Genomic DNA, 26797 nt, shown 5'->3' on the forward strand with positions numbered 1-26797 from the left:
TAGCGAAATAAATCTTGGATGATTCTCACTATAGATTACTCATTATTTACATAGATGACACGTTAAACATAGTTTACATTGTATACACGTAAATAGATGTAGATTATTAATATTTTACTGATAAACGCTTAATTCTGCTAAAAAATTTTAAATTAAATTTTAAGAATTAAATCTGGTGTTACAATGTCGACAATGCTCAATAAATTATTCCAAAAATAAATAATTACATAATTGTTTTATTTCTATAATGATACATTTTATATTTATTATAATATTTACAATATTTACATGAACATAACGATCACGAGTGCGCGCTGATACTTGCTCACAATTATAATTAAATTAAACCAATATAGGCAAAACATTTTATGTCGCTTGTCAAAAACCAACGAATATCGATTATCAATTATATTACCACTTCAAATAAATTTTTGAATAATTATAGTAATCGAAAATAGTTCAGCAAAAATATAATTTTTCTACAAAAGAATCTCGCTAGTAAGATTTCTTTAAGATTGTTAAGTTTACATCTCTCTGTTTCGATACAGAAACATCGCCCAAATATATTACAATTATTTATAACTTAGAGTCTTCTTCCTGCTTACAAGAAGGATTAACTGTGACACTTATTTGCGCGGTCTTCGCCTGCTCTTCCAAGTTCCTCAGATTCGGCGAGCTCCAGGCCTGACTCAGGACCTTGGCCACCGAGGGTATACTGTCGGTGGTTCTTCTGCGGAACTTCAACGGTCTGCCGGATAATCTCGACCGCCACTGAATACCCTTTTTCCTGGAATCGCTTGTCGACCGGTTTCTCGGTCGACTGGTCATCAGGTACTTCGGAGAACTGTCGATCCTCGAACTACTCGGTTCGCCGCTGATCACGGACATATCGATCGTCTCTCGGGTCGATGATTGCTGACAGGCGACCTGCCCGTACGTTTGTGAATACCTGGACCACGAGCCATTGTCACCTTCCTCAGTGTCATCGCAGTCGCAGATGTCCGGCACATCGGCTATCCTCTCCTCGGCGAACGCCGAGTTCACGACACCTTCCTGGCTCTTCTCGCCCTGCGACGAGACGCTGGGTCGTCCTTCGGAATCCTCCACGGAGGACCGACGATGCTGGTTCTTCCTCCAACCGTACGAGTCCTTCCTCCAGAGGCCTCCGGCCTCGACAATGGCCGACGTGGGAATTGGCGTCGGATTCGACGAGGTCTGAACGGGGCGCGAGATGTTCGTTGCGCTTGGCCAAGGAGGCAACGTCGATCTGGGCGGTCTTGTCAGACCCGTGAAAAAGGACTTTCCGGCGCGAGATGTCGAACTCTTCAAGGAGGAGAACTTCCGTACAGCCTCGATTACCCGTCGCTGCTCCACTTCCGCCGGTGGCTGCTCTTGACCATCCAGCTGCACAACCGTTTCGGAACAATTGCGAGCCATCTTCGCAGATGTTGAAGGGGACCCGCTGATCTGGCTGAAACAAACGAGTCTAACTTAATAGAGTTCCTTGTTTGACTTGGTAGGAGAAAAGAAATTTTGAAATGCCTTGCGTATATACATATAAGTATTAGTTTTCTTACACGAGAAAAAAATATGTTAAAAGTAGATTTATATGACTTTTTTTAAGTAACTCACGTAACTTTATGTAACTTTTTTATTTAAAATGTTTAAACATACTATTTGTAATTTGAGAAAAAAATAAAAACACGTTGAAAGTTGAAAGGGTTCGTCGAGAATATAACTCTTTGTCGTCAAAGTAACTACAGTTATTTACCTAATTCTATTTTTATAGAAGAGAGTTTCAACTACAGTTTATTTATCTAATCTAAATGAGAATTATGATACATCAAAGTGCACCTCAATTACAATCTTACCGCCTTTCATTCATCGGACTGTCGTTCGGGTTCGCTAAACTGGCGGTGGAAGTGCGAGGTGTCAGAATTGTCGTGCGTTCTTCCTCCTCTTCCAAAATTCCGGGCAAGAACATCATCTGTTTTTCTTCGGGTACCCTGAAAAGACCGAGGAAAAAAACTAACGCAATTTGTCACAAAACATAGCATTCAAAGTCTTCATACTTGAAACGGTTAGAGATCTCACGAAAAATTGTATCTCCCTCGAGATCTTTAGAAACAACTGAGCAATCAAAATTAATTCAAATCAAGTAACTTTAATCCGTTCTGGCTCGAAACAAATATTGCGATGTACGTGATACTAACGTCATATTCGCTACGCTACCGCGATAGGTCTTCTTCTTGTACGCTGCGGCCGCTTCCGTATACGGCAGGCTCACGTTTTCGGAGTCGTAGTAGATGTCTTTGACGAGCGGCGGACAGCGGTTCATCAGCGTGTCGACTCCGAGGTACGATACCTAATATACGCGCATAAGTACACGTGTGAACGCGTGTGTTCCCTAAATTTTTTTTCTAGACAACTGATCGACGTGCTCCTACCTTGGTATGACGATCGATCAGCCAGTTCAGCTCGAAATCCTCATCGTCGTCACCGAAAGGATTTATCAACTGTTCGGCTACCTTCAACAGTCCCATAAAGAAGAAGAACTGCAGAATCGTAAAGATGGGCACGTATTTGTCTATCTTCAATTGGAATTGCTGCTTCTCGATATATTGCCTCTCGGCGACATCGATATATTGTCGGCCGATCAGGGTGACCGCGAAGAAACTGTAAGTGGCGAGTGTCACCACTTGAGTGTACACCAAAGGGATCGACACCCAGTCGTAGCTCCACAAGAGTCCACACTTTGTCCGAAACTCATTGAATTCCTACAAATGAGATTGATCTTATAGATCACGAGAGGAGTTTTACGTCGATTAATAAATATTATCTAAGCAATCATGTATCTAAAACAGATTTAATTAATTGTGATATCGAAATAAACGATGCTGAGATATATATAATGGACTATAAATACAAAACGAAAAACGCATATTTGCTTCTTCTTTTCTAAATTGCTTGTACGTCATATTTACTGATTAATTTATTGTATGTTTTTGACACACCGAGATTGAATCCTGCTTGTTGCTTTGATTTCGAAACACATGAAGAAAAGAAACAGCAATCCTGATTAAGATATTCGTGCGAGCGCATAATGCGTTTGAGACACGCGTGCCTAATCGCGGAAAATAAAAACGTAGTTGATAGACTGCGACACGGTTTACGATGTATTTCGAATCGCCGTATACTGACGTGCCGTCACGGCAGCTGCCCATAAAATCTAATCGTTTCTCTAACCGTACGATTGATTTTCTGATTACCGCAGTATACAATCGTATCGTATCATGTACTTTGCGCTTCGAACTAACATGATAGAAACGAACAGAAAATCGAAAATTATATGCTCAATACGGACGATTATGTCTTCAAAATAATATGATAACTTAAATAAATATTTCCTATTTTTGTTGTAAATTTTAAGAAAAAGCTAAATAATATAAAGAAAGCAATTTTACGTGATTTTAGTTTCTTTCTTTTTAACAGCATTGAAAGAGCATTATATTTTTATCGATGTTTATATAAAATAATGTCCACAGTTGGACAAAGAATCGTTCTTTCGATTCGTAATTCGTGATCGAAGAAAAATTTCTCCGTCAAGTTTTAAGCAACGAGTGAGAAAGTCAAGAGAAGAACGCATGGAATTCATTTGCACCTCCATTATTAGCTTTAAACCTTGCGCATCGGATATCCGATGGGTCTTGCGTGCCTCCTTGAGGAGATTAATGAACCATGTGCACGGTATCCAATAGGTGTTAAACTCGCTACTTGGCACCGACTGATATAACTGGAGTTCCAGCGCGGTCATGAAGCCTGCAACAAGCTCGTTAATTTTTAATTGCCACCGGGACGACGTTAGCGGTGCCGATACTGCGATTTACCAGAATCAACGACGTGATCGAGAGTGGGAAATCGTCTCTTCACCGCCGAGCTTATGGAACGTAGCACGAGTATCAGCGAGAGGTTTAAGTAACGCATCAAGGCTCTACGCAGCATCCGACTGTAATCGTCGTTTCCGGTGACGTAGAGTGCCACGAGATGCATCACTCTGCGGAAGGAGAAAAACAATGAAGAATTTACAAAGAAGTTCACGGAAAGAGAGTTTATATTTATTTTAGGCGTTTTTGAAACCATTTTCCAAGCTTTATTTTCAAAAACAAAGAGAGAAATAATTTCTTCTATCTTCAAAAAGGAGATTTAATTAAAAATTTAGAGTGCATTATATATGATAACTGCATCCGAACTCACTTGTCGGGCCACGGTATCGCTGTGTATTGCTTCCACCATCTTTGCGCCACGTAGGACACATAAAATCCAAGCACGAAACTCAGCGGGATCAGTTTGATCAAGCTGTCGCAGTAAATGACAACTTGCTCGAATTCTCTGTAACGCATCATATGTTATAAGTAATCCTCGATGATCAAAAAAGAATTGGTCACATTGAAGCGTTTCAAGAGAGAACGGAAAACGTGCGAACATATACGCGAATTAGTTAACGTTAGAAGAAACTTTACATATTTGTGAAACTTTACATATTCTAATACTTTTGATAGATAAAATTAATATCAGATATTAGAATCATTTATTCTCTATAGATTATTTATATATATTTATATAAGCTTTAAGACACCGGAATGTCCACCTTTTTTGCGCGACAGTGAAGACGTGGCGATAGAGCGCGGACAAAATACCGAAGAGAAGCAGATAGAGCAGCAGTTCCCTGTAAATGAGCTTGTAGAGGGAACCGCGCCACATAAGCAGGAGCCTGGTGAATCCACCGCTGGTGGAACTGGCGACCTCGTATTGATAAGAGACCGTCATCTTTTATCCATTCAGAAACACCGTGCCAGTTTCTTCTCGAGAACGACGCGTTCGCGAGCACGTTGTCACTCATACTTCCAGAAGTTTTTGCTTGTCGTACCTGAGAGGGGAAAATCGTACTGCAGTTGCAAATCCGCGACATGTGTTCAATCTTTGGAATATTTTATGTCGCGAGAAGTTATATACAGCTTGCGATGACTTCTTTCGTGGCATCCAAGTCTATTTATTTTAATAATAGATTAATAAATGCGTTAATTATTAATTAATAATAAATAGTTCCATCCTACTAATTTATATAAAGCGAAATAATAGACAATAGGAATAGTACGCAAGATAAGATCTCGTTTCAATACACCCTAACATCTGGGAATTTTATTTTTCGTTTCTCCTATGCAATCTCTATTTTAAGGTGGGCTATTGCATCGAAATGGGCTCGTATTCTGGGTATTCTGGTGTAGAATATAGATATAGTGTCTATTTTGAGCCATCGCGAAATACCTGTCATGAGAAATGATTTTTCTGTTGGCTGTTAACATAAATATAGCATTTCACTACATTTTTCACATTCTGTAATCCCATTTTCTAATTTTTTTATCACGACCCAAACAAGGGTTGGACCGATTTTCAAGTATAGTAACGTCAAATCAAATAGCTAAGAAATTCCTACAAATTGATGAGTATAATTACTCAAAAGACAGATTATTACATTGATATAGTAATATTGTTATGCAAATCTGCCGCTATTTATTGCACGACCTCCACGCGAATATCCAATTTTTGCCAATGGTTAAACTATTTAAGCTGTTTTATATCTTGTGCAGCGAGATTTCGTCACCGCAACTTGCGGCAATGGGCATTTAAGTAACTTGTCTTATCGTAAAACGTTCCGCAACTTTTCCACGAAGATGTTACGCGCGTCTATTCCTCGCTTTCAGTTTTAATCTTGTTGAGTCTTGTCGAGAGTTAAAAATCAGTTTACGATCGTTCGCCGAGCCAAACTTTCCGAACAGAACGAGAGAGATCCACTCGACGAGAATGGCGACTTGTCTCGCGATCGCGATGCAAAATCGTCGCGGTGTGAGGTGTGACACGTCGCAGCACGCGTGATCGCATCATTCGCCAGAAATATTCTGCGGAACGCGAAGTGCTGACTAAAAACGGAATGATCTAGGCCTAAATTTGTCCGTTTATATATTATACCCATGTAGTGTAAATAATCAAAATCGTCGTAATTTGCGGTAGAAAAGACTCAATGAGGATAAAACTCGGTGAAGTAAACTAAGGCAATCGATAAAATCATTTTTTATCAGATTTCCCACGGTTTAATATTTAAATAATTAAAACACTTAATCCAACAAATATATTTTTTTATAATTCCATATCGTATAAAAAATATATATCGTAGCTTTAATTAAATATTTAAAAAAGGTATGCGATTTATATTTGTGTTAACATTTAATTCCTACATTTATTAATTTAATTCCAGGAGTTCGTCTTTTTTTCCATTTTTATCGATTTCTTAAGTTTCACTTCGTTCGACTGGATTTGGGAATCCGTATTCCCGCTTTATGTGCGCTTTAAATGCTTATTTCGTCATAGTTATGAGCGGCACAGTTTCAGGTTGCATCGATATGACGCTAAAAACGGTTGCTCGCGTCACAAGCGAGACGTCATTGCCAAACAGCGAACCCGAGAACCGAGAATACCGGCATGACTGCATTTTTTTCCCTCTCTTTCGCTCTCACGAAAAACTCATCGTAAATAATGTCTAGTTGTAATGTCTCTCGGGAATCGCGCCAGTAATGCGATGGTAAATATAACTTTTGCATATCGAAGTAACCACGAAGTGTCTGGGTAAACACACTATTTGCACGAGATTTCCGGGCGCGCGACCTTTGCGGCCGCACTTTAGCATGCACTTTGTCGATCGACACCTCGAGAATGCATCTCGAAGCTCAGCCAGAAGTGTTTGGCACTTTACTTGTTATTGTTTAACTTCTGAAATGTTTCAAGCATGTGAGAGACGATCCGCCTATATCGTTTCTGCAATTCTTACGATTATCTTTTTCTTTCTCGCGTTAGAGAGAGAAAGAGAGAGAGAGAGAGAGAGAGAGAGAGAGAGAGAGAGAGAGAGAGAGAGATTTCAAGATGGTATATGAAGAAAGGTCCTGCTTTTTTAAGGAGGGTGCTTAACGGGAACATTGTACAATGATTGCAATCTTAAACATTATTTATAATTACATTTACTCAAATAAACTTATTAAAATTAAAAGAGCTAACGCGGATCTAAAAATACTCTCCATAACAGCAGGGGATCCCCTGTTTCATTATAGACGATTTTAGATATGAAAACATATCGCATATTTTTCTCTCTTTCATACCTCCCTCGAGATCACCGTCTCCATCGGCGCGTCTGGCACCTCTGGATCGGTCAGCTGTTGCATAAAGTACGCAAGACGATTCGCTTTGATTCCATATGCACCCGGAACGAATACCTTCCCAGTGTAGTAAGTTTTCATCCTTATGTCACATCGCTCGTGCAGTTATTAACTGTCGCGAGCGCAATGACGCCGTTAAAAACACGCGTGTGCGACACATGCACGATGTCGTCGCTGTGTCTGACGGATCGTCTGACCGTCGCGCTACATTTCCGCGTGACCTTAATTACTGAAAATACCCGCGACGAGAGAATCACGGCCTTTGACGAAATGCGGAATTTGGTATTTCTTCTAGAAGAAGCACACCCTCCGCGCCAGGGAGGATGTACTTCTTCAATTATGCTTCAATATATAGGGATTGAGTTTAGGTCGTGTTCAGTACTTAGAGAGATAGAATTAAGTGATAACTATTATACAATAATTTTGCGAATGGTTTCAACGTGCTGCGTTAATATCTCTTAAGAGTTACCTTAAAAATTATTAAAAATAAGTAGTTTTTTTTTATTATTGCGAATATTATGTCTTTAAGAAAAATTTCATAAAATAAGCAACATACAATTCACATACAAACGTTATTGCATTAGGTACAAAAAACTTAATAAATTACTCCTTTTAATTATATTTAAAAAAAAACATGAATATATTCGGCTTTATACAAGAAAGTCGTCAGCCATGTTTTTAATCATTTATTTTAATTGATAAAATCATAGCATGAAATACTAATTATATTCAAAGTGTCAATGATAGTATGGGATTATAGGATTAATATATTTTTTGATTATTATATTTATTAAATAACAAACAACTCGATATTCGCACTAAAATTATTTTTCAAATATCAAAAACCGTCATCGCAAAGCTAAAAATGTAATTTAATTAAACAGTAAATTATTTAGTCTTACAATTAGCCATAAGTAGCTAGGTAAAATAGAATTTTGAATATCGGCCAAGGTCGTGTCTAGACTCGCTTTAATGAACACATGGACATAAATTATCAGTTATAAATTCTATCATTATATTATATAAAATATTATATAAAATACCTAAAAATTTCATTATTAAAATTATTATCAAGCAGCATCTAATAACAAGAGGAAAAATACTTAGTAACATAAAAAAAAACTATCCTCAGACTTACTTTTTGACAATTATCATAATCATTTCTAACAATGTACCGTAAAATTATTAATTAGTGAATCAATCGCATTTACTTGTATGTACGATAGCTTGCGATTGTAAAATCAGACATCACGTGCGGACGTTAAGTGTTGACGGACGGATGATAAATGCACGAAGAAAACATCCTTGTAAATATTTATAGCTTCGCGGAGAAGCGGCACATAAATTATCAATGAACAAATTTTCGTTCTCTCTGATGTCTCTCCGCGTAAATCCGCATTCCGACCTCCGATCTTGCCTTTACCTCATCCGAACTTCCGAACTTCGTATGCAACTTTCGAAGAAGCGCGCCTCGACGTCGCCACGATCTTTCTCACTCATCGGTGTCGTGCAAATAAGAGTGCACTGAGAAAAAACAATATTTATGACACGACAGTTTGTGACTCACCGTGTAACATACTTTGTCAACCATAACTAGCGCACTTGTTATCTTCCTCCTTTTCGCGCAAAACCATTTTTCACTCGCGCACACACGCCGAGACGATCATATACGTACGCTCACCGTTTCCGCGTCGTCGCGTCGAATCGTCGAAGAGAATTTGATTGATACACGCGAGTCAACGGAGTCCCTTCCGGCTGTGTGATTCACGAAATCAACTGGCTGGATTGGCAAGTTAATTTGAAGAATCAATCTGGAGTCTCTTCGTTAGCGGTCAACGATAAATATCGACGTTCGCGGCTCTTTCGCGTTATCAATGCAACTTAATTCTCAATTTAGTTTCCTCTATTTGGGAACACTTTGGAGTAAAATTGAATGTTTACTCCACTCGTCGAGATTAAATTAATAAAATAGAGACTATCGGCAATCTTCTTCTAAATTTTACTGCAGTTTTGCAAATGACTTTAGCACGGCTCCGAAAATGGATGTAAAAACTGTTATTAAATGTACGTGGCTTTCACAAATCACTAAAAATTGCTTTTTTTAATTCTTAACGTTTGATAAATATCAAAATGACAAATATGTGTGCAATTTTATATCGATTCTGATAAAAAATTTCTTCTGTCTTGATATTAGACTTGTAACTGTCAGTGTTTCGAGTCCACGTGCTTTCTTTTATTTGTAATTTCGAAATCTTTTTGCGACTCGTGGAGCCATATCGCTTCTCAAGCACTGGGCTATTCAGAGTTCTTCAAAAATTCCGACGTCCCCCTCGAGATCTTCCCGAGATTTGAGGACGCCACGGAATCGAGACGGATTCAGCGTCGGAGCGAATTCAGCTTTGCGGGAGATCGATTACGAGGATCGCGAGAATTACGGTTCTGCTGAAGATCGCGAGGAAATAAAGGGGGCTACCGCGACGTCCGCGACTCGTGAGGGACCAAGAGAGATTAGAGAGGTGGCATCACGTCGCGGGTGCGCACTTGGCGCTCGTCGGCGGCGAACTGGTGGCCGCGAGCCGCGAGCCGCGAGTGAATCGAGATACTAATGTAAGTCGCGCGGCTAAGTCGCGCGGTCGGCGGGATATTAAACATTTTGCAGCTGGGCGCGATCGTAATCGCGATGGCAGTTGCCCAAGATCTAAAAAGGGCCGAATGTCAAGCTCAGCGTCCGTAGATCGCGCGTGCCACCGCGCCCGGTCGCACCCGCGAAGGTGCGAAGTCACCCCCCCCCCCCCCCACCCGACATCCCGCGAGGAGGGATGCCGAGGGTACCCGGCGCTGTTAAATATTAAAGGATGAAATTTAAATCAATACCTTAAGTTAAATAACATTTTGTTATTTTTAACTCCATGTGTGTCCAAATTTATTATTTTAACACAAAGTAGTATTATTTTAACTTCATTAGTTTAATTAAAATTAACGACATAGAACATTTTTCAGATGTCTTTGCGATATATTTAGACTCTCCGTGTGTGTTGTCTCCAATAAGAAGCGATTTTCTATAATAATTTCACACATCGAGAAACTTTTGCGGTTCTGAAAATTTTACTAAATTCTGAGTAAAGCGTTTTAATAAGCTGTAACATAAAAACACTTTTAATCCTTATTCAAGTCAGTTATGTGGATTTTATAAATTTCAATCTATCTTTATTATTTAAATAATGCCTTTAATATATTTTAATTTTTATATTTTTATTAATATTGTTTTAATTTTTATAGATATATTCTTTGTAAGTGTGCATGTAATTTTTCTGAATCTTTTCTAATATAATTTATTGAACAGTTTCGCCTATAAAGAATGCAACACTTTCTACAACGCTGCAGTAGTCTATTAATTTAAAGGCGCAAAAGAAATGAGTGAACAGTGGCGTTATCTCGCAACACAATTCTGAATTCACAAGTGGGAATTAAAAAGTAAGCGTGTCGATAATGTGACGATTATATCTTCTGAAAATAACATGAAATATTTGATTTGACGGCGTCATGTTCCGTTTGTGAGAAATAATTCTAACCTAACATTTCTCTCGTTGTCGGCGAGCGAAACGCAATACGAGACGCTATTGCTATTTCGTGAATTTCTTTTTACCATGGCTCTTGACAATTCTATATTGATGCAAAAACAGGTGCGGGATAATTCAGAGGATCTGCAGAGCGAATTCCTAGACTTGAAAAATTGGGAGGAGCAAATGAAACGCAAGGAGCAAGGGATACTGAATGAACGCATTGGCCAGGTATTTTCGCAAATAGAGAAGTAACAAATAATGTTGGGGAATAAATAATAATGCGAGTTTATTGATTTTTGATTTTTGAGAGAAAGATTTAAATATTAATTTTATATGTGAAAAATTTTGTTACTGGCTCAAACATTGGCTATTTATGATGTTTATGATTTAACTATTTTAACTTGTTAAATAGTAAGATATATTACACATTTCAGCAAATTATACCGCCTGTCAGAAGCAAAAATAAAAAGAAATGTGAGGTAAAAGAAAAGAAAACTTCTACAAATTCTAAACGAATAAAATCGTATGACTACACGTCGTGGGATAAATTTGACATTGTAAGGCACAGTTTCACAAGTGTCGGTTAACTTTTAACCTTAGATTAACTCACTCTTCGTCTCTTTCTAAGAGGGACGTTAGAAGGAGACGAAGAGTGAGTTAATCTAAAGTTAAAAATTAACCGACACTTGTGAAACTGGGCGTAAGTGGTGTTATTTACGTTAAGTTATACAAGTTCTACTCTCAAGACTTGAAATATATTTCTAACAAATTATACAGAACAAAGCGTGCAAGGAAGTAGACAATGCGGAACAATCGGACGAGTCGGTTGAGGAAATCTTATCCAAGGAAGAATTGGAAAATAACCACAGCAAAGCGATAGAGTACAAGCAGCAAGGCAATGATTTCGTGAAACAAAAGAAATGGGACAAAGCAATCGCTTCGTACAGCGAGGCGATAAAAATTTTTCCTTATGACGCTATCTTTTATGCTAACCGTGCCCTTTGCTATTTGAAGCAAGAGAAGTAAATTTTACATTTTAAGAGTACAATGAACAGATTAATTCTATTATCTACATGTAACAGCTACTAAATATTACTATGTTGCAGCTTGTATTCGGCGGAAGCAGACTGCACGTCCGCGATACAACTGGACAAGACTTACGTGAAGGCTTATCACAGACGAGTGACGGCCAGACTAGGATTGAAGCAATACAAAGAGGCAATGGATGATATACAGAAGATTGCGGAGCTGGAACCCTGTAGTAAAGAAACCGAGATCTTGCTTAGTCAACTTGAGAAGTTTGGAAGTGGAAAGGTATGTATTCTTTATTATTATTGGGTTAAATTGATATTTATACATTATACTTTTATCTTCTTTTAGTCATTTATGTCTGTAAAAGACGTACGTACAGCTGACGTGTCCGATCATGAAAAGATAGATGAAAAAGTAATTGACACTAAGAAGGATACAAATAAAATGAGTAGCACAAATGTAGATAATACTGTAAAACCAACAACCAGAAGTGCAACAGAATCGAAGAAAGACCGACGCATTCCAGATTGGCTTCCCGAAAAGGATAATGTTGAAATTGTGGAGCCTATTGACAAACCTCCTCATCTACGTTCAAAGGTAAATCTGCGCTAATATATTTTCCAGATATAATGTATAAATATGCGTAGCAATATAGCTAAATCTTTTATTTTAATTAGGAGCCATTGAAGAGAATACCTGTACAGGAGGCTGATTTAAGCAAACCTTTTAAATCATTCGAAGAGGAAATTAAAGCAACATGTAGTAAAAATCAACACGTAGAATTATCAGGCGTACATCCTGGTAATATTACAAAACAAAAGGAAAACGTTGCAACATGTAAACCGGAAGAAAATTTTATTGAAAGTTTTAGAGAAATGCCTCCCATCCCGAAAAATGCAGTGCAGTTTTTATTAAATTGGAGAAAATATACCTCATTCGATTTTCGATACAGATATCTAAAGGTAAGTAACAATTTTTTGCGCACAAAGAGTATAAGCTATATTCAATTTTTTTTCTTTCAGCAAATACCATTAGGCAGCCTGCCAAAAATATTTCGAGATTCAATGGAAAGTGATATTTTCAGTGATATCTTAATGACACTGAAAACAGAATTTATGAAACGCAATGAACCTATATTCTCGTATTTAAAAGATCTCAGTAATGTTAAAAGGTTTAGAGCGTTTATTATGTTCATCACTAATTCAGAAAAGCAAGGTGTGTATAACAATGTGAATTTTCTTTTTTACGATTAATTTAAAATATATGGTTTAAAACATTTTAATGAGGTTTAAAATATTTTTAGATCTGAAGCTTATGTTTTCGTATTGTAATACGTCTGAGAAGATACCTGAGAAAGAAGTTACAGACTTACAGAATAAATATGAGATTTAAGACATTCTAATAAAAAAAAGTTTTGCATATGATAAAGGTAAGCTCAAGTATTGTAATGGACGGTTATATTTCGGACAAATGAATAAATCGTGTTTTCATTAAATTGTGTTCAAATATTTATTCATATTTTATCATTTTATGATCACAGAGTTCCGAAAAAAAAAATTATATGTATGATACAAGATTTATAAAAATTTCACCTATATTTTAACATATACATAATATGTATAGATATTATACATATTGTATAGATATTATACATATATTCAAGTGTTATATACCATATAATTAATAAATAAAAAAATTACGTATATAAAATTGTTTACACAGGAAATTTTCTTCTAAGCTACGTAATTTACGGTGGAACAACTAATTATATATTTCAATGGCTTATAAAAATATTTACAATCTAATATAAACAATATAATTACATTATAAATTACCATTAAGTAATCGTCGTATTTTTTGATCATTTTTCATCATTTGCGCTTTTACTTGACATATCTTATCTAACTCAATCTTCATGTTGTTATCAATTTCTTTCAATGTCTCCTTCATAGGTTCTATCATCTCTTGAGTCTCCCTTAAAAAAAAATGTTTATATTAATTTTCAGAATAAAGAATTATTAAAATTATTCACTGTTGATTTTATACATGTATTACGTGTACTTTTGTACATACTTTTGTTCTCCTTCCAATTGTTCGCTCAATTGGCGATACTGACTTCTCCAGTCCAATAGTTCTTTTTGCATCATCTCTACGTCTTCCTGACATCAAATTTAGTTTCGTTAAAGAGACTGTGATTAAGATGTAAGACTGTGTGTAAATATATATTACCTGCACGTAATCCAATAATTTCCCCAGAGGATTTGTCGTGCGCGTTAATGTCTGTATAGTTCCGCGTAATTTATCGATTTCTTTAGCCGCTGTTTCTCGGTCGCGTTTCGAGCCCGATTCCCACGCCTGTGCCAAAAAATGCATTTATTTAATGACAATTTACTCAACATTTTGCGACAGCAATCACGACTCGAAAGTAGAAGTAATGGCAATGTATTTTAATTCTTACGATGTCGACTTTCTTCGGCAATACATCGACATTGTCTGTGTTGACCAATTCCCTCTGGGTCTCTAATATTTGCGCCACGAGATGCCCGTGTTCCTGCATCAACTGATTGTCTATCTTGTAATCGCCGTTCTCTAAGAGGTCACCGCCACTTCCCTTCGCTTCCATCACCACCATATCTTCCGCGTCGTCGTCGTCGTCATCCTTCAAGTCGGAATCCTCTACAATGACACTAATATTCCCCACTGGTGTTCTGCAATCGTATTTTGAAATTATTTATAATGTAATAATTTTTTGTACAATATAAATTAAATCTTCATCTTACTGTATCTCCTCGTTGACTATCATCTCCGTCTTTGCTCTCATTCTGGGAGCGGCTGGCCTGGCACTGATGGGTCTGGCACTAGGTGGTCTCAGGGATGTTTTGGGCCTCGCATCTGATTGTTCCAAAACGCTAAAACAAACGTTGAATTTAATATTACTATCACATCCCGATATCACTTTGTTATCCGTAACGAACTTATAGAACAGAACATTACGTCATTTCAGTAGTTTCGACTTGAGATCCTGCAAGCTCTGACGTTGGTTGATCGCTCTTCTCAACGCTTTGTTGCCGCGAGTTGTCTTCTTCCATTTCATTTTCCTTAGTCTCTTTAGTGTAACCGCTCGTTACCGATTTATTTTGCTCTTCATTGTTAGATGTCTGTAAAGTCGTATTACCTATTTTCTCCTGTGACCCATTTACTTGTGCTATGCGTCTTGCTCTACTGGAGGAATTCCTACGTTGCGCTTGTTCTTCCTTCGTCAGGCCATTCGCATCTGAAATTGTGGCATCCTGCTTCACCTTGGCGGACGAAGAAGGCCTCCTTCTTTGCGCCGAGGTGGGAATTTTATTTTCTACCGGCTGAATACAATAAAAGTAAAATGTAAATACAAGCGTGTTAATTAAAATACACGTTTGAGAAACAAATAGAAAAATTTATTTTAATTATGGAGTAAGCAAATAGTCTGTGAATTTCAAACAATGGAGAAATAAAACCTTAAGTCTCTTTAATAAATATTAATTCCAAAGGACCATTATTTAAACGATTTTAGCTATGACATTTTTCTTTGAATTTTTACCTCAGCTGGTGGGATGTCTATGGCTTCAATGTTCTTCGAACTTTCCTCCTTCTTTCTATCAGTCCCTTTTCTCGCTTTGCTCTCTTCAGTTCTGCCATCCTTATCGCGCTTTGCTTCACCCGACGCTACTTTCCCCGTGCTAGATGACCTCTTCTTTCGTTCCGCCAAGATCTTGTCTTTCTCTGACGATTTTCTCGTTTGCGAAGCCTGTCTCGATGCAGGATTCTTTGAAGGTTCCTCCTTAATCGTGGATCTTGACTTTGAGCCAGCCTTTGCTTTCTTTTCTAAGCTCTTTTTGTAGTGCTCAATCGCCTCTCTGCTACTGACCTAACACACACACAGACGCATTATTAATTACTTTAAAAGTCATATATCCTATTTAAGCAGCGAAATTTATTACCTTCTTATCAAGGGCTTTCCCAATGGCTTGCAGCAACTCATTTGTCTTCGTCGGCTCTTGACCGGAGACAATTTTACTTGCTCTGACTGTTAAATTAGCACCTGAAATTAATTCTAAAACACACAATATTCATATATTTAAATATCATATAATTAGCAATAAAACGATAATAAAGTGATAATCGAACAAAATTAAAATACTGACTGACGACATCAATGAGTTTCGTCAAGAAAGCGAGCTTTGCTTCCTTGTCCTTTATATTATCAGAATTTAGCTCTTCCTCGCTAAATAATCCTTCTAAGAAACCGGTCTCTTTAATGGTCTGAAATCAATTTTTTTCGCTCACGTACATAGAGTGTCCTAAATGCAAGCGGAAGTTCATATATTCCGTATAAAAATTAAAAATAAAACAAGTTAAAAGTAGAAAGAATTTTAGATACTGAAATATATCATTGTACGAGCGATAAATTACAGCTGTTATAATATCGTGGAGGAAGCGAAACGGCGGCTTGCGGAGCAGTTTTTCGGTTAGTGGCGGCTTCTTGAAATATTTCCCGAGTAAATCCTGCGTTTTCTTTATCACCTCGAGTCGCACCTCGTCCGTCATCGCGATAGATGTTTTCTTTTTTCTAATAATGTCATGCCTAGCTAGAGCTGTCACGAACTCGCAGTACTCGCACGGCGATTCGCGTCCAATCAGTCCAATGTAATGTTAAACGGTTGCCAGGCAACGTGGCGATCGCGCTGGTCTGCCGAGGCCCTCTCAATCCTTCTCTCTGGCGGCAGTGGGCGCGGGCGGCAGTCGCGGCACGGACTGGGTATGTTCCGATATTCACTGCCAGTACTGAAAATCTATAGTATACGTGACGCAAACTATAGATTTTCAGTACTGGACAGTGAATACCGGAACTCGGAACACATGGTCTGTTTTCATGCAAGTGCGAAGTGTGAGGAGGTTATCCCACGAGAATGAGCGTCTTGAATTTGTTGCCTGCGTTATCGCGGTAATTACGCACGATGACATTTTAATTATCTAAATAATAATATTAATCCAAAAATTCACTGATTGAAATAAATTATTAAATAATAGTTTAAATAATTAGTTTCGATAACATGATTTACGTTGTCGATGTGACTCGACCGTAGATTGTACAGCAACATTAAAGTAAGTTTTAACGTTTGATAGAAAGACTCCCACGAAAATTGATCTCCTGCCGTTTTTCTTTCAGATTATCGGTGCACGCTATACCTGGCGTTCGAAACATCTCGGCATGCACCAATCCGTTGTATTTCAGAGTTAGCAGCGCGCTTTTGTAAGTTGCCGTTATACATTTCTTACAGTATCGTACATGCATATTATAGCGCTACAATCATGTTGTAATCCTCTTTATTCGTTCTATAGAGGAGAACCATTAAAGAAAAAGAAAAGACTAGACCCCGCGATTATCAGGGCACGAGAAGAAAGAAAGAAGAGGAAGATAGAAAAGCAAATTCGTAGGTTACAGAAGCAAGCTAAGCAACTGAAACCAGTCGACGAGTTGGAAGTGCCATCGAAATTAATAGATGAAAGGCAGTAAGTTTTTCGTGCACGCAAGCATATTGTATGAGACAAATTATACGCAGGATGAATATAATTAATGAATAATTTTGTATTGTTCTTATATATCTATGATATATTAACTGTGAAAATTGATTTAAGGCAAAGGCTGCGGAAGCTTCCACCGATATCGGAAGAGGAAGCGGAGTCCAGAGTTTTGCTGCAAAAGGACTGGAACAGATACAAAACTCAACAGCATTTGGTTACCGTTCAGGCGATAGATTCTATCTTTTATTCGCAGCAAAAAGCACTCGACGAACTGAGAGCGGAATCAGAAGACCTGTATCAAGAAGCGATACAAGTAATTATTAGTTTTACTCGGAGAATTAAACTGAGCATGATTACTTTTTGCCCCGTAGTTGTAAATAATTTTCCATAGGAATCTATTACAGCATGATTTAAATTCATACGTCTATGTTTTTAGATGGATTTAGGGCTTTTACCGTATACGGCGAAAGGTCCGTTAAAAACGCCTGCGATAGAAAATTACGACAGTCCCGATGGCGAATATATAAACACCACTCGGAAGTTTGATGGAGAGGAATGAGCGTTTGATGCTGTAAAAAAGAATTTGGATTTCACTTTACACCAGAGAATACGTACAAATACAACATGTATTTTCAGCTCGAAATATGAATTCATACATTTAATAATGTTACATGAATTTCTGGTAGAATATAGAAAGCGATAGAAGCAAATAAACATTTTAATATAAGGAGAAAAACATTTTTTTTCATTTACCGCTCAAGTAAGCGACAAATTACTTAAAAAAAAAAAACGTACAAGATATTGAGAGCTTCAGTGGAATAAGAGCTTATTCTATCTGCCATAACTCCTGAGAAAATGAAGCTTTGTTAGACTACGTTTTTACATGTCGAATATGAGAATTAGGACTACAGAGAAATCTTTTAATACTATTTGATTTCTTAATTGCATTATCATATGGCTTTTACAAGCTTGCTTCATACGATTTCTAAGAAACAAATTGTAGCGTACAAAACTGCGCTATTTCAAAATTCTATTAACTCTATCGACAATTTGTTGCGAAACAATTTTCCATTATTTCAGATTGTAACAAGCTGTTTTGATTCGTGCAAAACGCAACGGAAAAAATACTTAACAAATGTACATATAAATAACGCAGTTCGCAGTTTTTCCCCAACATTACATTAACGATACATTAATGAAAGATAGTAATACAAAATAAGCGTATTTCCATTCGCCGGTTAAAGTTACGAATTACGTGTCGGTCACGAATTGACCGACATAATAACGTGTAATATATTTTTGTATAATCCTAAGTTACACAGAAAAAAAAGTGTTAAATCTATAATCTTGAAATAAGATAAATTGCCTTAAACGAAGAAAACTTTTGTTTAAACGAAGGTATTTATAATAGTTTTTTTAATCAAGAAAAAAAAGTTCAAAATTCTTATTAAAAAATTATAGATTTTTGTTTATATACAAGTATATAAGTCTTGATTTAACACTTCTTTTTTTTCTGTGTATGATGTTGATCTATATCACAGTAAAGTATATCTAAAGGAACATGCATTCCAGGCGAATATTATCGATATTCCACAATATCGCAAGCTCTCACCCCCCCCCCCCCCTCTCTGTTTGATTCTTTCCTCGGATAATACAAGTGTTCAAGAATGTCGTCCTGTGAATCTTCTCTTAAACCCTTCAGAAAACTAAAAAGACGCCGTAAATCTTTTCGACGCCAATGACGTCGTAAATCGAAATATATAAAAGACGGCGTAAATCTTCCAGACGCGAAATGTCATCCACATACGTCTCCCTCTTCCCTCGTCTTCTTCGACACGGCGTGTTCCGAGAATCTCGTAAATCTTTCTGGAGGCAATTAAAAGAGTATATATTTCCCGACGTGTCGTTTATATCTAGTCGAACTTGAGCTCGCGTTTGCACATGGGACATTTGTCGCTGGTCTTCAAGCATTGTCGCAGACAGTCCGCGTGGAAAAGATGATGGCAGGGTGTCACCCTGGCCTTCGTCATGCCGCACAGGCACACCGCGCACACGTCATCGAACCTCTCGATATCCTCGACGGTCGCCTTCCTGTAGCGATTCAGCACCTCGCGTTCCCGTTGCAGCACCGCGCCCGAATTCGCCGCCAGTTCCTTCCATCGCAGATACACGTTCAGATACGTGGCGACCATCAGGAACCTCCAAGAAGCCGACGGCAACAGTAGGACGCTGAAGATCGCCGACATGGCGATCGTGAAGCAACGAAGTATCACCGGCGCGTACAGATTCTCGATGTTCTCCAACGCTTCCAGCTGCAGGAAGCCCAGGATCGTCGGGAACATCTCGACGAAAACTTTCTCCGTCGCCGAATAATAAATCCACGTGATCACTGTGTAGATCATTGAGGGTCTGCAAAATATTGAGATTAAATAATTATAAAGAGACCAAAAAGACATAGGTACTTAATTGTTATACAAATCGGAATTATTAATTTTCTTTGGAAAACACAAAATATAAGTAGAAAAATTACTATCTCAACAAATCTACGAAAAATTGAAAGCAAACTTAATAATATTAATTATATAACAAGCAGAGGGACAATTGTGATATTCTTAATTATTATGTGGATCAGAGATCCCGATTAAGTTTCTCACTTGTAGTTATCAAGGCCTTGCTCCAGTCCGAACACGAGAAGCATGAAGGTCAGTGTGACGACGAACGTCACCGCCTTGGTCCACTCGAGCACGATCTTGGTGGCCGACATCGCGAGATGCTTGATCTTGGATCGCTCAGTCAGGGTGACGTATGGCGACCAGTCCTCCTTCTGGATCAGCTCCTTGATGTAGCTCACACAGTAGGCTATCACGTTGTAGAACATAAGCGTGTACAGGCAGGTCAGCCTCTGCTGCGGCAGCAGCACCTTGTCGGCCAGGATCAGGAACACTATCTGGTTCGCCATGACGGAGAGATTGCGCATCTTTAGGAAGAGATTCTCCGCGCGGTCCACCGGCGCGTACAGCCGTCTCAGGAAGCGATTCAAGGGATGCCAGGCTCTCTTGGCTCCATCTTTTAACATCGTAACATAAATCCATACAAAATGAGGAATTTAATTCTTTGCCTCGATGCAGAATACGGGGATTTAATTTCCTCGATGCAAAATGAAGAATTTAATTTCACCTTGATGCAAAATAAAAATATTATTTTTGCCTCAATACACAAAGAAGAGAGATTTAATTTTGCTTCGCGCCTCCATTAATGGTGGTTCTTCAAAGAATGTTGACGTAAAAATAATTTGTAATTGTTGTGTTAGGAACTCGAAAAGCGACTTTTATTTAAACGTTCAGTAGAGAACGGGACGGGTCTCTTGACGGTTCTTCATACAAAAGGGAACAAGATTAATGCGGTCTACATGATAACGAAAGAGATCGATGTTCAATCCGGATTTTTCATATCATCGCGCCTTAGAGATATCGGGGTTGGCGTTTATAACTCGAAAATGCAGTCCAGCGCCGAATTTCAAATATTCGCGTTCGAAGGAGCGATTAACTTTAATTTATACTTTGAGATTACAACGTTGAAGAAAGCTTTCTTAATTTATACCTCCAAATTATAACTTGAGAAGCGTGGATTCTCGAAAGGCAATTTTTTACTGTTACAGCTCAAGCCGGCGCGGTATGCACCGCCGGCATGATGAAGTAACTAACGCAGATCGATGACTTCAATTTTTATAGCGGCCTTATTCGCCTCTATAAAAAACGTCTATACGTTGCTATTTACGTCCATCGTCGGGAAAAAATCGGATGATCGAGACGAGCGTGAAGCCTCTAGTTCGTTCAATCAATATAATCATATTTTGAGGATACAAATCGGCCACGTGACGGAGGCGATTCGTGAAAGATACAACCTGCCTCCGACCGACTCTCGAACGGTTGAACAAAAACCATTTATAGCCGCTACCGTCCTCATAATTATCAGGGAAGATTATCGTTTTAACGTTTGCGCTGACGAGGCGAGGATATGCGGAGGCGAGCAAAAAAGAAACGCGCAGACACGCGACATCTCGTTATTATTAAACACAAGAACACATTGATATGCGTTCGCCACGGAGATAGATTCCTCCTTCGTCTTCCTCCTTCTCTCTCTCGTCTCGCTCTTTCCCATCGTCACGCTCATCCTTCGCTTCCCGAAGAGGAAAGAGAGCAAAGTTGCAGAGAAGCGATACGATAGGAGCGCGTCATCGTGAGTGATTTTCCGGAGGTGGAACCGACCAACGATCAACCCTCCGTTGAGGATTTTACTGAAGGATGACAGGTTGCTGAATAACATGACAGGGCGTGCTTTACGTTAATAATCGTAAACTTGTTGCCAGTTGATGCTGATAAGCGCGAGCGTGCACCAAAGAGAGAGAGAGAGAGAGAGAGAGAGAGAGAGAGAGAGAGAGAGAGAGAGAGAGAGAGAGAGAGAGAGAGAGAGAGAGAGAGAGAGAGAGAGAGTGAGAGAGAGAGAGGGGGGGCAAGGAAAGAGATAGATAAAGAGAGCGAGAGAGTGAGGGGGAGGGAGAGAAAGAGTGAGAAAGAGAGAGCCTCCCTCGGCCACCGTTAATTGAGTATAACGTAATTGACGTGGCTTCGATGAATGATCGACTTCATTTTTAGTAACGAGTCCCAAGAGAGAGCCGGCGAGAGAGGATTTGCATATTAATGGACGTCAGTCAGGACGAGTCACCGACGACATGGCGGTGCAGGACGAGACAAGGACGGATACTGGAGGAGGCGACATAGCGGTGCGGCTACGTGGAACCCGTAGGATTTCACATGGCAACCGAAGGATCTCCCATCCCCCGGTTGGAAGACATCAGGACGGAGGGCCTGCCTCTGCTACCTATAAAACTAACCGCGCTCCGTCTCCGGCCGTGCATTGAGCGACTTGGCGTCTGCGCGACAAGGATCATCGCCGATTAGTGACGAAACCGACGGTAGGCAGCGAGAGGATTCTAGAGTTCAGGTGAGTGCGCGAGGACGACGTCGTGGTAGACGCGACCTATGCCAATTCCTCGCGAAGCTCGCGGAACGCGGCTACTTCTGCACTACTCGATTTGTATAGTTTGAACCAATTGACATGTACTACTAATGTTACACTGTCATTCATAGTGTCGAATTTAACTCAACTTCAATCGTTTTTAATCACTTCTATAGGTCGTCATTGTTCCTATACTCAATATGTCGTTAATTTCATTAAACTAATAAAGTTAAAATAATACTGCTTTTTGTTAAATTTCGACACATATGGTAGTTAAAAATAACAAAATGTTATTTAACTCAGGGTATTAGTTTAAATTTTATCCTTTAATATTTAACTGTGTACGCGTTATTATACACTGATTGCGAGTACAATGTTCTAATTAATCCGTCCCGATCCGTCCGTATCGTTCAGCTGAGACTGAAACATATCACGATGCTACATTATACCGCGATTTATAAATTGAAAAGTGGACTACCTATATGATTTAAAATCCTACATCCATATCATCTGAAAAAACCGTATAATTTTTTTTTTATAAAATTCAGCTTTAGCCGATGTCGTCTCGGAGCTAAAGAGAGAACCATTGCATCGGTGGTCTCGTTGTTAAAAATTCATTTCGAATTCCGGAAAGCGATATTTTAGAAGAAAAATGATTCAGATCACAAGGATCTGGAATGGAAAAGTCGGTTTCCCAGTTTAGTTTGAAGATAAAATCGAGAAGCTAATGTGGAAGTGGAGAGGTCAGTGTCAGAATATCCGTTCGTACCTTTGGCCGCCTCGGCGAGAGTCTTGAGGGTCGGGACCGGGTACCTGTAATTCGCGCTTAAGACGACCGGCAGGACGAAGGCTGAATACAGGACCGGTGCGGGCGACGGCAGAAGCGGCAGCGGGCCGCGCGGGCAATAGGGCAGGAGAAGAACCGCGCTTAGAAGGCAGACACTTTGCGCCGTTTTCTCCTTGTCGACCGTCAGCGAGTTCGCTCGGACGCGACGCCTCACGCGCGCTATCATACCCATCTCGTCGGTCCTGAAATTAAACGACAAAAATATAGATTTCTCTCGTCAATATCGTTTCAAGAGTTTGTAGATTTTTTTTTTATTTCTTCTCTCCGAACATCAAACACACAATAATTTTGAGAGCCTCCCCGATCTTTGTATATTTATCCGCAGTCTAGTATGCGTTGCTTATTTATTATACTCTTCGGGAACGTATACTTTGACGTTGTATAGCTAGCAGAAATGATAATCAAATAGTTTCTCTTCTTCCAACCAGTTATCCTCGATGTACGGAATTCCTGTCTCATTTTTCTCGCGAAGAAGCCGTCCAAATTTCAAATATTGAAGCCATTAGGTATTATTATAAAATTTTAGGAATCGGTTTTCGAAATGTTATTTATAAATTAAATTTTTTCTCTTTCTTCATAAAATTTCGCACGTTGCGTAGCATCTGTAACATCATACATCAAGAGAAATGCAATATCAAATACCTCAATTGAATCGTGCAACAAATCAAACGTGTTCTTCGAAATTTTATCTTATTATTTATAAAATTAATTAAAAGTCACATATCTATGTACTACATTATAACAATCATATTTATTATTATCGCTGCGAATTATCTAATATCCTCAGGTAGTTTTTTTATTTTATCGCTTGTTTCGTTAGGAAATAGATACATAGAAATTTTTTGAAGAACGATCGGCAAATAAAGTTCAATTAATAAAATTTAATATATTAATTGCAAGCTTGGAAAATTCGCTAATTGCTTAACGACAAGCTCGGAATTCCGAGAGGAGAACGACATTGAGCTCAAATGAGCTCGATCAGCGTGCCGCCAGAAACCGTTCGCATCGCGTCGCTCTTGGCAAGTCGTCCACGTAGATCTTCAAATCTTCTGCATCACGCGGCTTCTCTATATCGGACGCACTTCAACCTATTTCTAACCGCGAGACGCCTCTCTTCACGCAAAGATTTGTGCCTTCTCTCTTTTCCTCTTTCTTACTCTTTCTTGAGCGAGGAAGAGAAAGCGATGTGCTTCCGTTTCGCTTTCACGGTTTACCATACCAATCGTTCTGTTTCTGTATATTTATAGTTTGGTATGCGTGATTTGTTTGTTACCCTTTGAGAATTGGGAACCGCCTATATTTCTTGACGTGAGGGGGGGGGGGCAGTACAGACGATAATCAAATAGTTCATCTTCTTCCGACTGATTTTTTCTCGCGAATCCATCTCACCTCTCTCGCGAAGAAATCGTCCAATTTCATGAATTGGAATTATTAGGTATTATTATAAAATTTTAACTTGCACATGCGATTCGCGAAATATGACTAATATATTAATATATTAATTAATTAAAATGTTTCTTGTTCTTGGCAAAATTTCGCACATCCATGATGACGCACGTGAAGAGACACGCGTCAGATGATTCGATGAGGTATACGTTGGTCAATGTAAAAATGCGGGGGCAACGTGGCACGTTTGGCACAAATTTCGAAAATTGCATTTTGTGGTTGACACACAATGTTTTGGTTGGGTCAGCAGTTAATAGTAAACATGTTTGTTCGACTTCCGGTGCAAATCTGAAGTGCACGTGCATCGAAAATATTGATCCCGAATCGTTAACAGACGACGGCACTTATCACGCGCGTATAAAAGTCGGCTGCTTTCGAATTTTGTCGCAAAAATATCAAAAGGTGCAATTTTTATTTCGAATTTTAACGATAAATCTGATTTTCCTTCGTTTTGCTTTGATTTATTCTTCTTGCAACTTAATTGGAAATTCGTTTCACCGCGCGGGTCTCGGGGTCTCGCCTTTTAAGAAAATGTCTAAAAATAACAGGAGGCAATGTGAAAAATTTCACAAACAGTTTATTTTATAATTCAAAGAGGTATTAAATAGAAATGAAAACATAGGTCATATACGTCAAAGCATATTTAGTGCCAAACGTGCCTACCTATCCGATTGTTGCTCCACGTCTACATTGAAGGTGATCTGTGTACGAAGTAAATAAGACGCAGAATCAGACGCCGCATTTAGCTCAAACCACGCGATGGGAATCTTTAAATATGCAATCATCACAGGCCCGAGGCAATCGGTCCTACGATACGTTTGTTTGCCTCGTCCGAGACACGTGTTTACTCTTAATTCTTTATTAAATTTTCTTTGCGAAGAATTACCATGAGGTGACTCTGATTATTACTCGTTTCTGATTCTATAATCTTCTCAATGTATCAAAATTTAAATTAAACTGCAACGTTAAAATGGTAGAAAGAGAATTACTTGCATTCACACTGATACTATAGACACATAATTATAAACTAACATAATGTAACATCTTTCTTATATTTAATTTTATTCCAATTGTGATCTTATACTGGTACATACATATCTAACAGTCAGTCAGAGATTTTAAAGAATAAAATTGCATTCAAAATTAAAATATACGACTTCGTACAATATATATTGATTTTTTTATATTTATACATGCAAGACACATAATTTGATTGCTAGAATTAGAATGGATTGAACAAATAAATATCGATGGTGCCCCAAGTACTCACTTTCAAACGACGATGAAGGGCTATTCAACTCTTCACGAGACAATCGCGAATTTCGGGAACCGAAGAAATTCTTTCTCTTTCTCTCTGGGAAACCCTTTAGCTCTTCCGTATTATCGAGACTCGAGATTCACTTTCAAGAGATCTGTCTTTGCGGGGTCTCACTATGGAACGACTTCGCCGCTGCCGTTTGTTTGATCGCACACGTCCAAAACGAATGCTAACTGGTACGAGACTGACCGTCCAGTCGGTCTTTGTACTAGCGGAGCAACGAAATAAGACGATGTGTGTACGTGAATACGTGCATGTGACAGAAAATGAGCGAGAGAGAGAGAGAGAGAGAGAGAGAGAGAGAGAGAGAGAGAGAGAGAGAGAGAGAGAGAGAGAGAGAAAACGAAAGAGTGGAGAAGGGATGGGATAAAAGGGTGGCAAGAGGGAAGAGATATAATCAGAAAATAAGAAACGGAGAGAACAAAGGGTGGAGGACGAAGAGATCTAACGATGCGGAGGAAGATATATAAAAATAAATAAAGGAGAGAGCGCAGCGAAAGATAAAGAGAAGAGACAGGACGAACGGGGCGGGTGTGCGAATACTGCGAATAGAGGAAGAAGGGTAGACGACGAAACGGAGGAGAAAAGAGCGCGAGATAGGGAGAGGGAGAATTTGGCATCTGCGTCGAGCAACGCAAATTTCTTCGGCTATTCTTAGCAGGCAGAGGCGCGATGTCGCGTCTCATCGGAACGCGAATGTTTTCCGAACCGCGAAAGCTCCCTCGCGGATTTTCTCTACGCGTAC

General features: G+C 38.8%; 5 protein-coding genes across 12 annotated transcripts; 2 read left to right on the plus strand and 3 right to left on the minus strand.

Annotated features, from left to right (window-relative positions):
• Positions 1–216: 216 nt before the first annotated feature.
• Positions 217–9871, minus strand: LOC139777014 (bestrophin-4). 7 transcript variants are annotated; one of them, XM_071714174.1, is made up of 10 exons: positions 9739–9850; positions 8833–9020; positions 4698–4927; positions 4255–4389; positions 3888–4054; positions 3662–3819; positions 2448–2777; positions 2214–2365; positions 1872–2006; positions 217–1471 (listed from the first exon to the last, which is right to left on the minus strand). In XM_071714174.1, exons 2-10 carry the CDS (start codon positions 8854–8856, stop codon positions 577–579), a joined length of 2226 nt encoding a protein of 741 aa, XP_071570275.1. In that variant the 5' UTR covers positions 8857–9020; positions 9739–9850; the 3' UTR covers positions 217–576. The 7 variants fall into 7 exon arrangements, with proteins under 7 accessions (XP_071570275.1, XP_071570268.1, XP_071570290.1 ...); XM_071714167.1 differs by having other exon boundaries at positions 8833–9045; positions 9739–9845; XM_071714189.1 differs by having other exon boundaries at positions 4649–4927; positions 8833–9871.
• A 948-nt stretch (positions 9872–10819) lies between these two features.
• Spag (RNA polymerase II-associated protein spaghetti) lies at positions 10820–13887 on the plus strand. Of its 2 annotated transcripts, none has more exons than XM_071714542.1 (8): positions 10820–11056; positions 11263–11307; positions 11606–11850; positions 11935–12142; positions 12209–12457; positions 12538–12822; positions 12883–13075; positions 13164–13887. In XM_071714542.1, the coding sequence occupies exons 1-8, from the start codon at positions 10913–10915 to the stop codon at positions 13250–13252; spliced, it is 1458 nt and encodes a 485-aa protein (XP_071570643.1). In that variant the 5' UTR covers positions 10820–10912; the 3' UTR covers positions 13253–13887. The 2 variants fall into 2 exon arrangements, with proteins under 2 accessions (XP_071570643.1, XP_071570637.1); XM_071714536.1 differs by having other exon boundaries at positions 10821–11056; positions 11263–11385.
• On the minus strand, positions 13685–16586 carry Ift54 (intraflagellar transport 54). The gene is made up of 10 exons (XM_071714482.1): positions 16310–16586; positions 16042–16159; positions 15838–15950; positions 15438–15764; positions 14855–15219; positions 14641–14769; positions 14319–14568; positions 14090–14215; positions 13934–14019; positions 13685–13835 (listed from the first exon to the last, which is right to left on the minus strand). The coding sequence occupies exons 1-10, from the start codon at positions 16442–16444 to the stop codon at positions 13685–13687; spliced, it is 1800 nt and encodes a 599-aa protein (XP_071570583.1). The 5' UTR covers positions 16445–16586.
• Positions 16587–16642: 56 nt separating this feature from the next.
• Mrpl40 (mitochondrial ribosomal protein L40) lies at positions 16643–18158 on the plus strand. Its single transcript, XM_071714688.1, has 5 exons — positions 16643–16841; positions 17067–17150; positions 17240–17410; positions 17537–17735; positions 17859–18158. Exons 1-5 carry the CDS (start codon positions 16807–16809, stop codon positions 17979–17981), a joined length of 612 nt encoding a protein of 203 aa, XP_071570789.1. The 5' UTR covers positions 16643–16806; the 3' UTR covers positions 17982–18158.
• Positions 18031–26754, minus strand: LOC139777259 (uncharacterized). The gene is made up of 4 exons (XM_071714580.1): positions 26005–26754; positions 23211–23470; positions 20077–20488; positions 18031–19831 (listed from the first exon to the last, which is right to left on the minus strand). Exons 2-4 carry the CDS (start codon positions 23458–23460, stop codon positions 19336–19338), a joined length of 1158 nt encoding a protein of 385 aa, XP_071570681.1. The 5' UTR covers positions 23461–23470; positions 26005–26754; the 3' UTR covers positions 18031–19335.
• Between the last annotated feature and the right edge of the window lie 43 nt (positions 26755–26797).

The sequence above is a fragment of the Temnothorax nylanderi genome, unplaced genomic scaffold (genome assembly GCF_030848795.1).
Source record: "Temnothorax nylanderi isolate EJ_2023f unplaced genomic scaffold, tnyl_v1.0 TNYL_tig0006_pilon, whole genome shotgun sequence".
In the NCBI taxonomy this organism is placed as follows: Eukaryota; Metazoa; Arthropoda; class Insecta; order Hymenoptera; family Formicidae; genus Temnothorax; species Temnothorax nylanderi.

Coding starts and splice junctions, on each gene's coding strand:
- LOC139777014 (XM_071714162.1), bottom strand. CDS start 7,346: ATGAAAACTTACTACACTGGGAAGGTATTCGTTCCGGGTGCATATGGA. Junction 4,055..4,254: donor GCGATACCGTGGCCCGACAA/GTGAGTTCGGAT, acceptor CTCCTTCCGCAG/AGTGATGCATCTCGTGGCAC. Junction 2,007..2,213: donor GGTAGCGTAGCGAATATGAC/GTTAGTATCACG, acceptor CGGTCTTTTCAG/GGTACCCGAAGAAAAACAGA.
- Spag (XM_071714536.1), top strand. CDS start 10,913: ATGGCTCTTGACAATTCTATATTGATGCAAAAACAGGTGCGGGATAAT. Junction 11,057..11,262: donor TGAATGAACGCATTGGCCAG/GTATTTTCGCAA, acceptor TACACATTTCAG/CAAATTATACCGCCTGTCAG. Junction 11,851..11,934: donor TGCTATTTGAAGCAAGAGAA/GTAAATTTTACA, acceptor ACTATGTTGCAG/CTTGTATTCGGCGGAAGCAG.
- Ift54 (XM_071714482.1), bottom strand. CDS start 16,444: ATGACGGACGAGGTGCGACTCGAGGTGATAAAGAAAACGCAGGATTTA. Junction 14,770..14,854: donor GTCGAAACTACTGAAATGAC/GTAATGTTCTGT, acceptor CGTTTGTTTTAG/CGTTTTGGAACAATCAGATG. Junction 13,836..13,933: donor CAATTGGAAGGAGAACAAAA/GTATGTACAAAA, acceptor TTTTTTTTTAAG/GGAGACTCAAGAGATGATAG.
- Mrpl40 (XM_071714688.1), top strand. CDS start 16,807: ATGAGCGTCTTGAATTTGTTGCCTGCGTTATCGCG. Junction 17,411..17,536: donor AAATTAATAGATGAAAGGCA/GTAAGTTTTTCG, acceptor AATTGATTTAAG/GCAAAGGCTGCGGAAGCTTC. Junction 17,736..17,858: donor TGTATCAAGAAGCGATACAA/GTAATTATTAGT, acceptor CTATGTTTTTAG/ATGGATTTAGGGCTTTTACC.
- LOC139777259 (XM_071714580.1), bottom strand. CDS start 23,460: ATGGGTATGATAGCGCGCGTGAGGCGTCGCGTCCGAGCGAACTCGCTG. Junction 20,489..23,210: donor TCTCGCCGAGGCGGCCAAAG/GTACGAACGGAT, acceptor CGATGTTAAAAG/ATGGAGCCAAGAGAGCCTGG. Junction 19,832..20,076: donor CAAGGCCTTGATAACTACAA/GTGAGAAACTTA, acceptor AATATTTTGCAG/ACCCTCAATGATCTACACAG.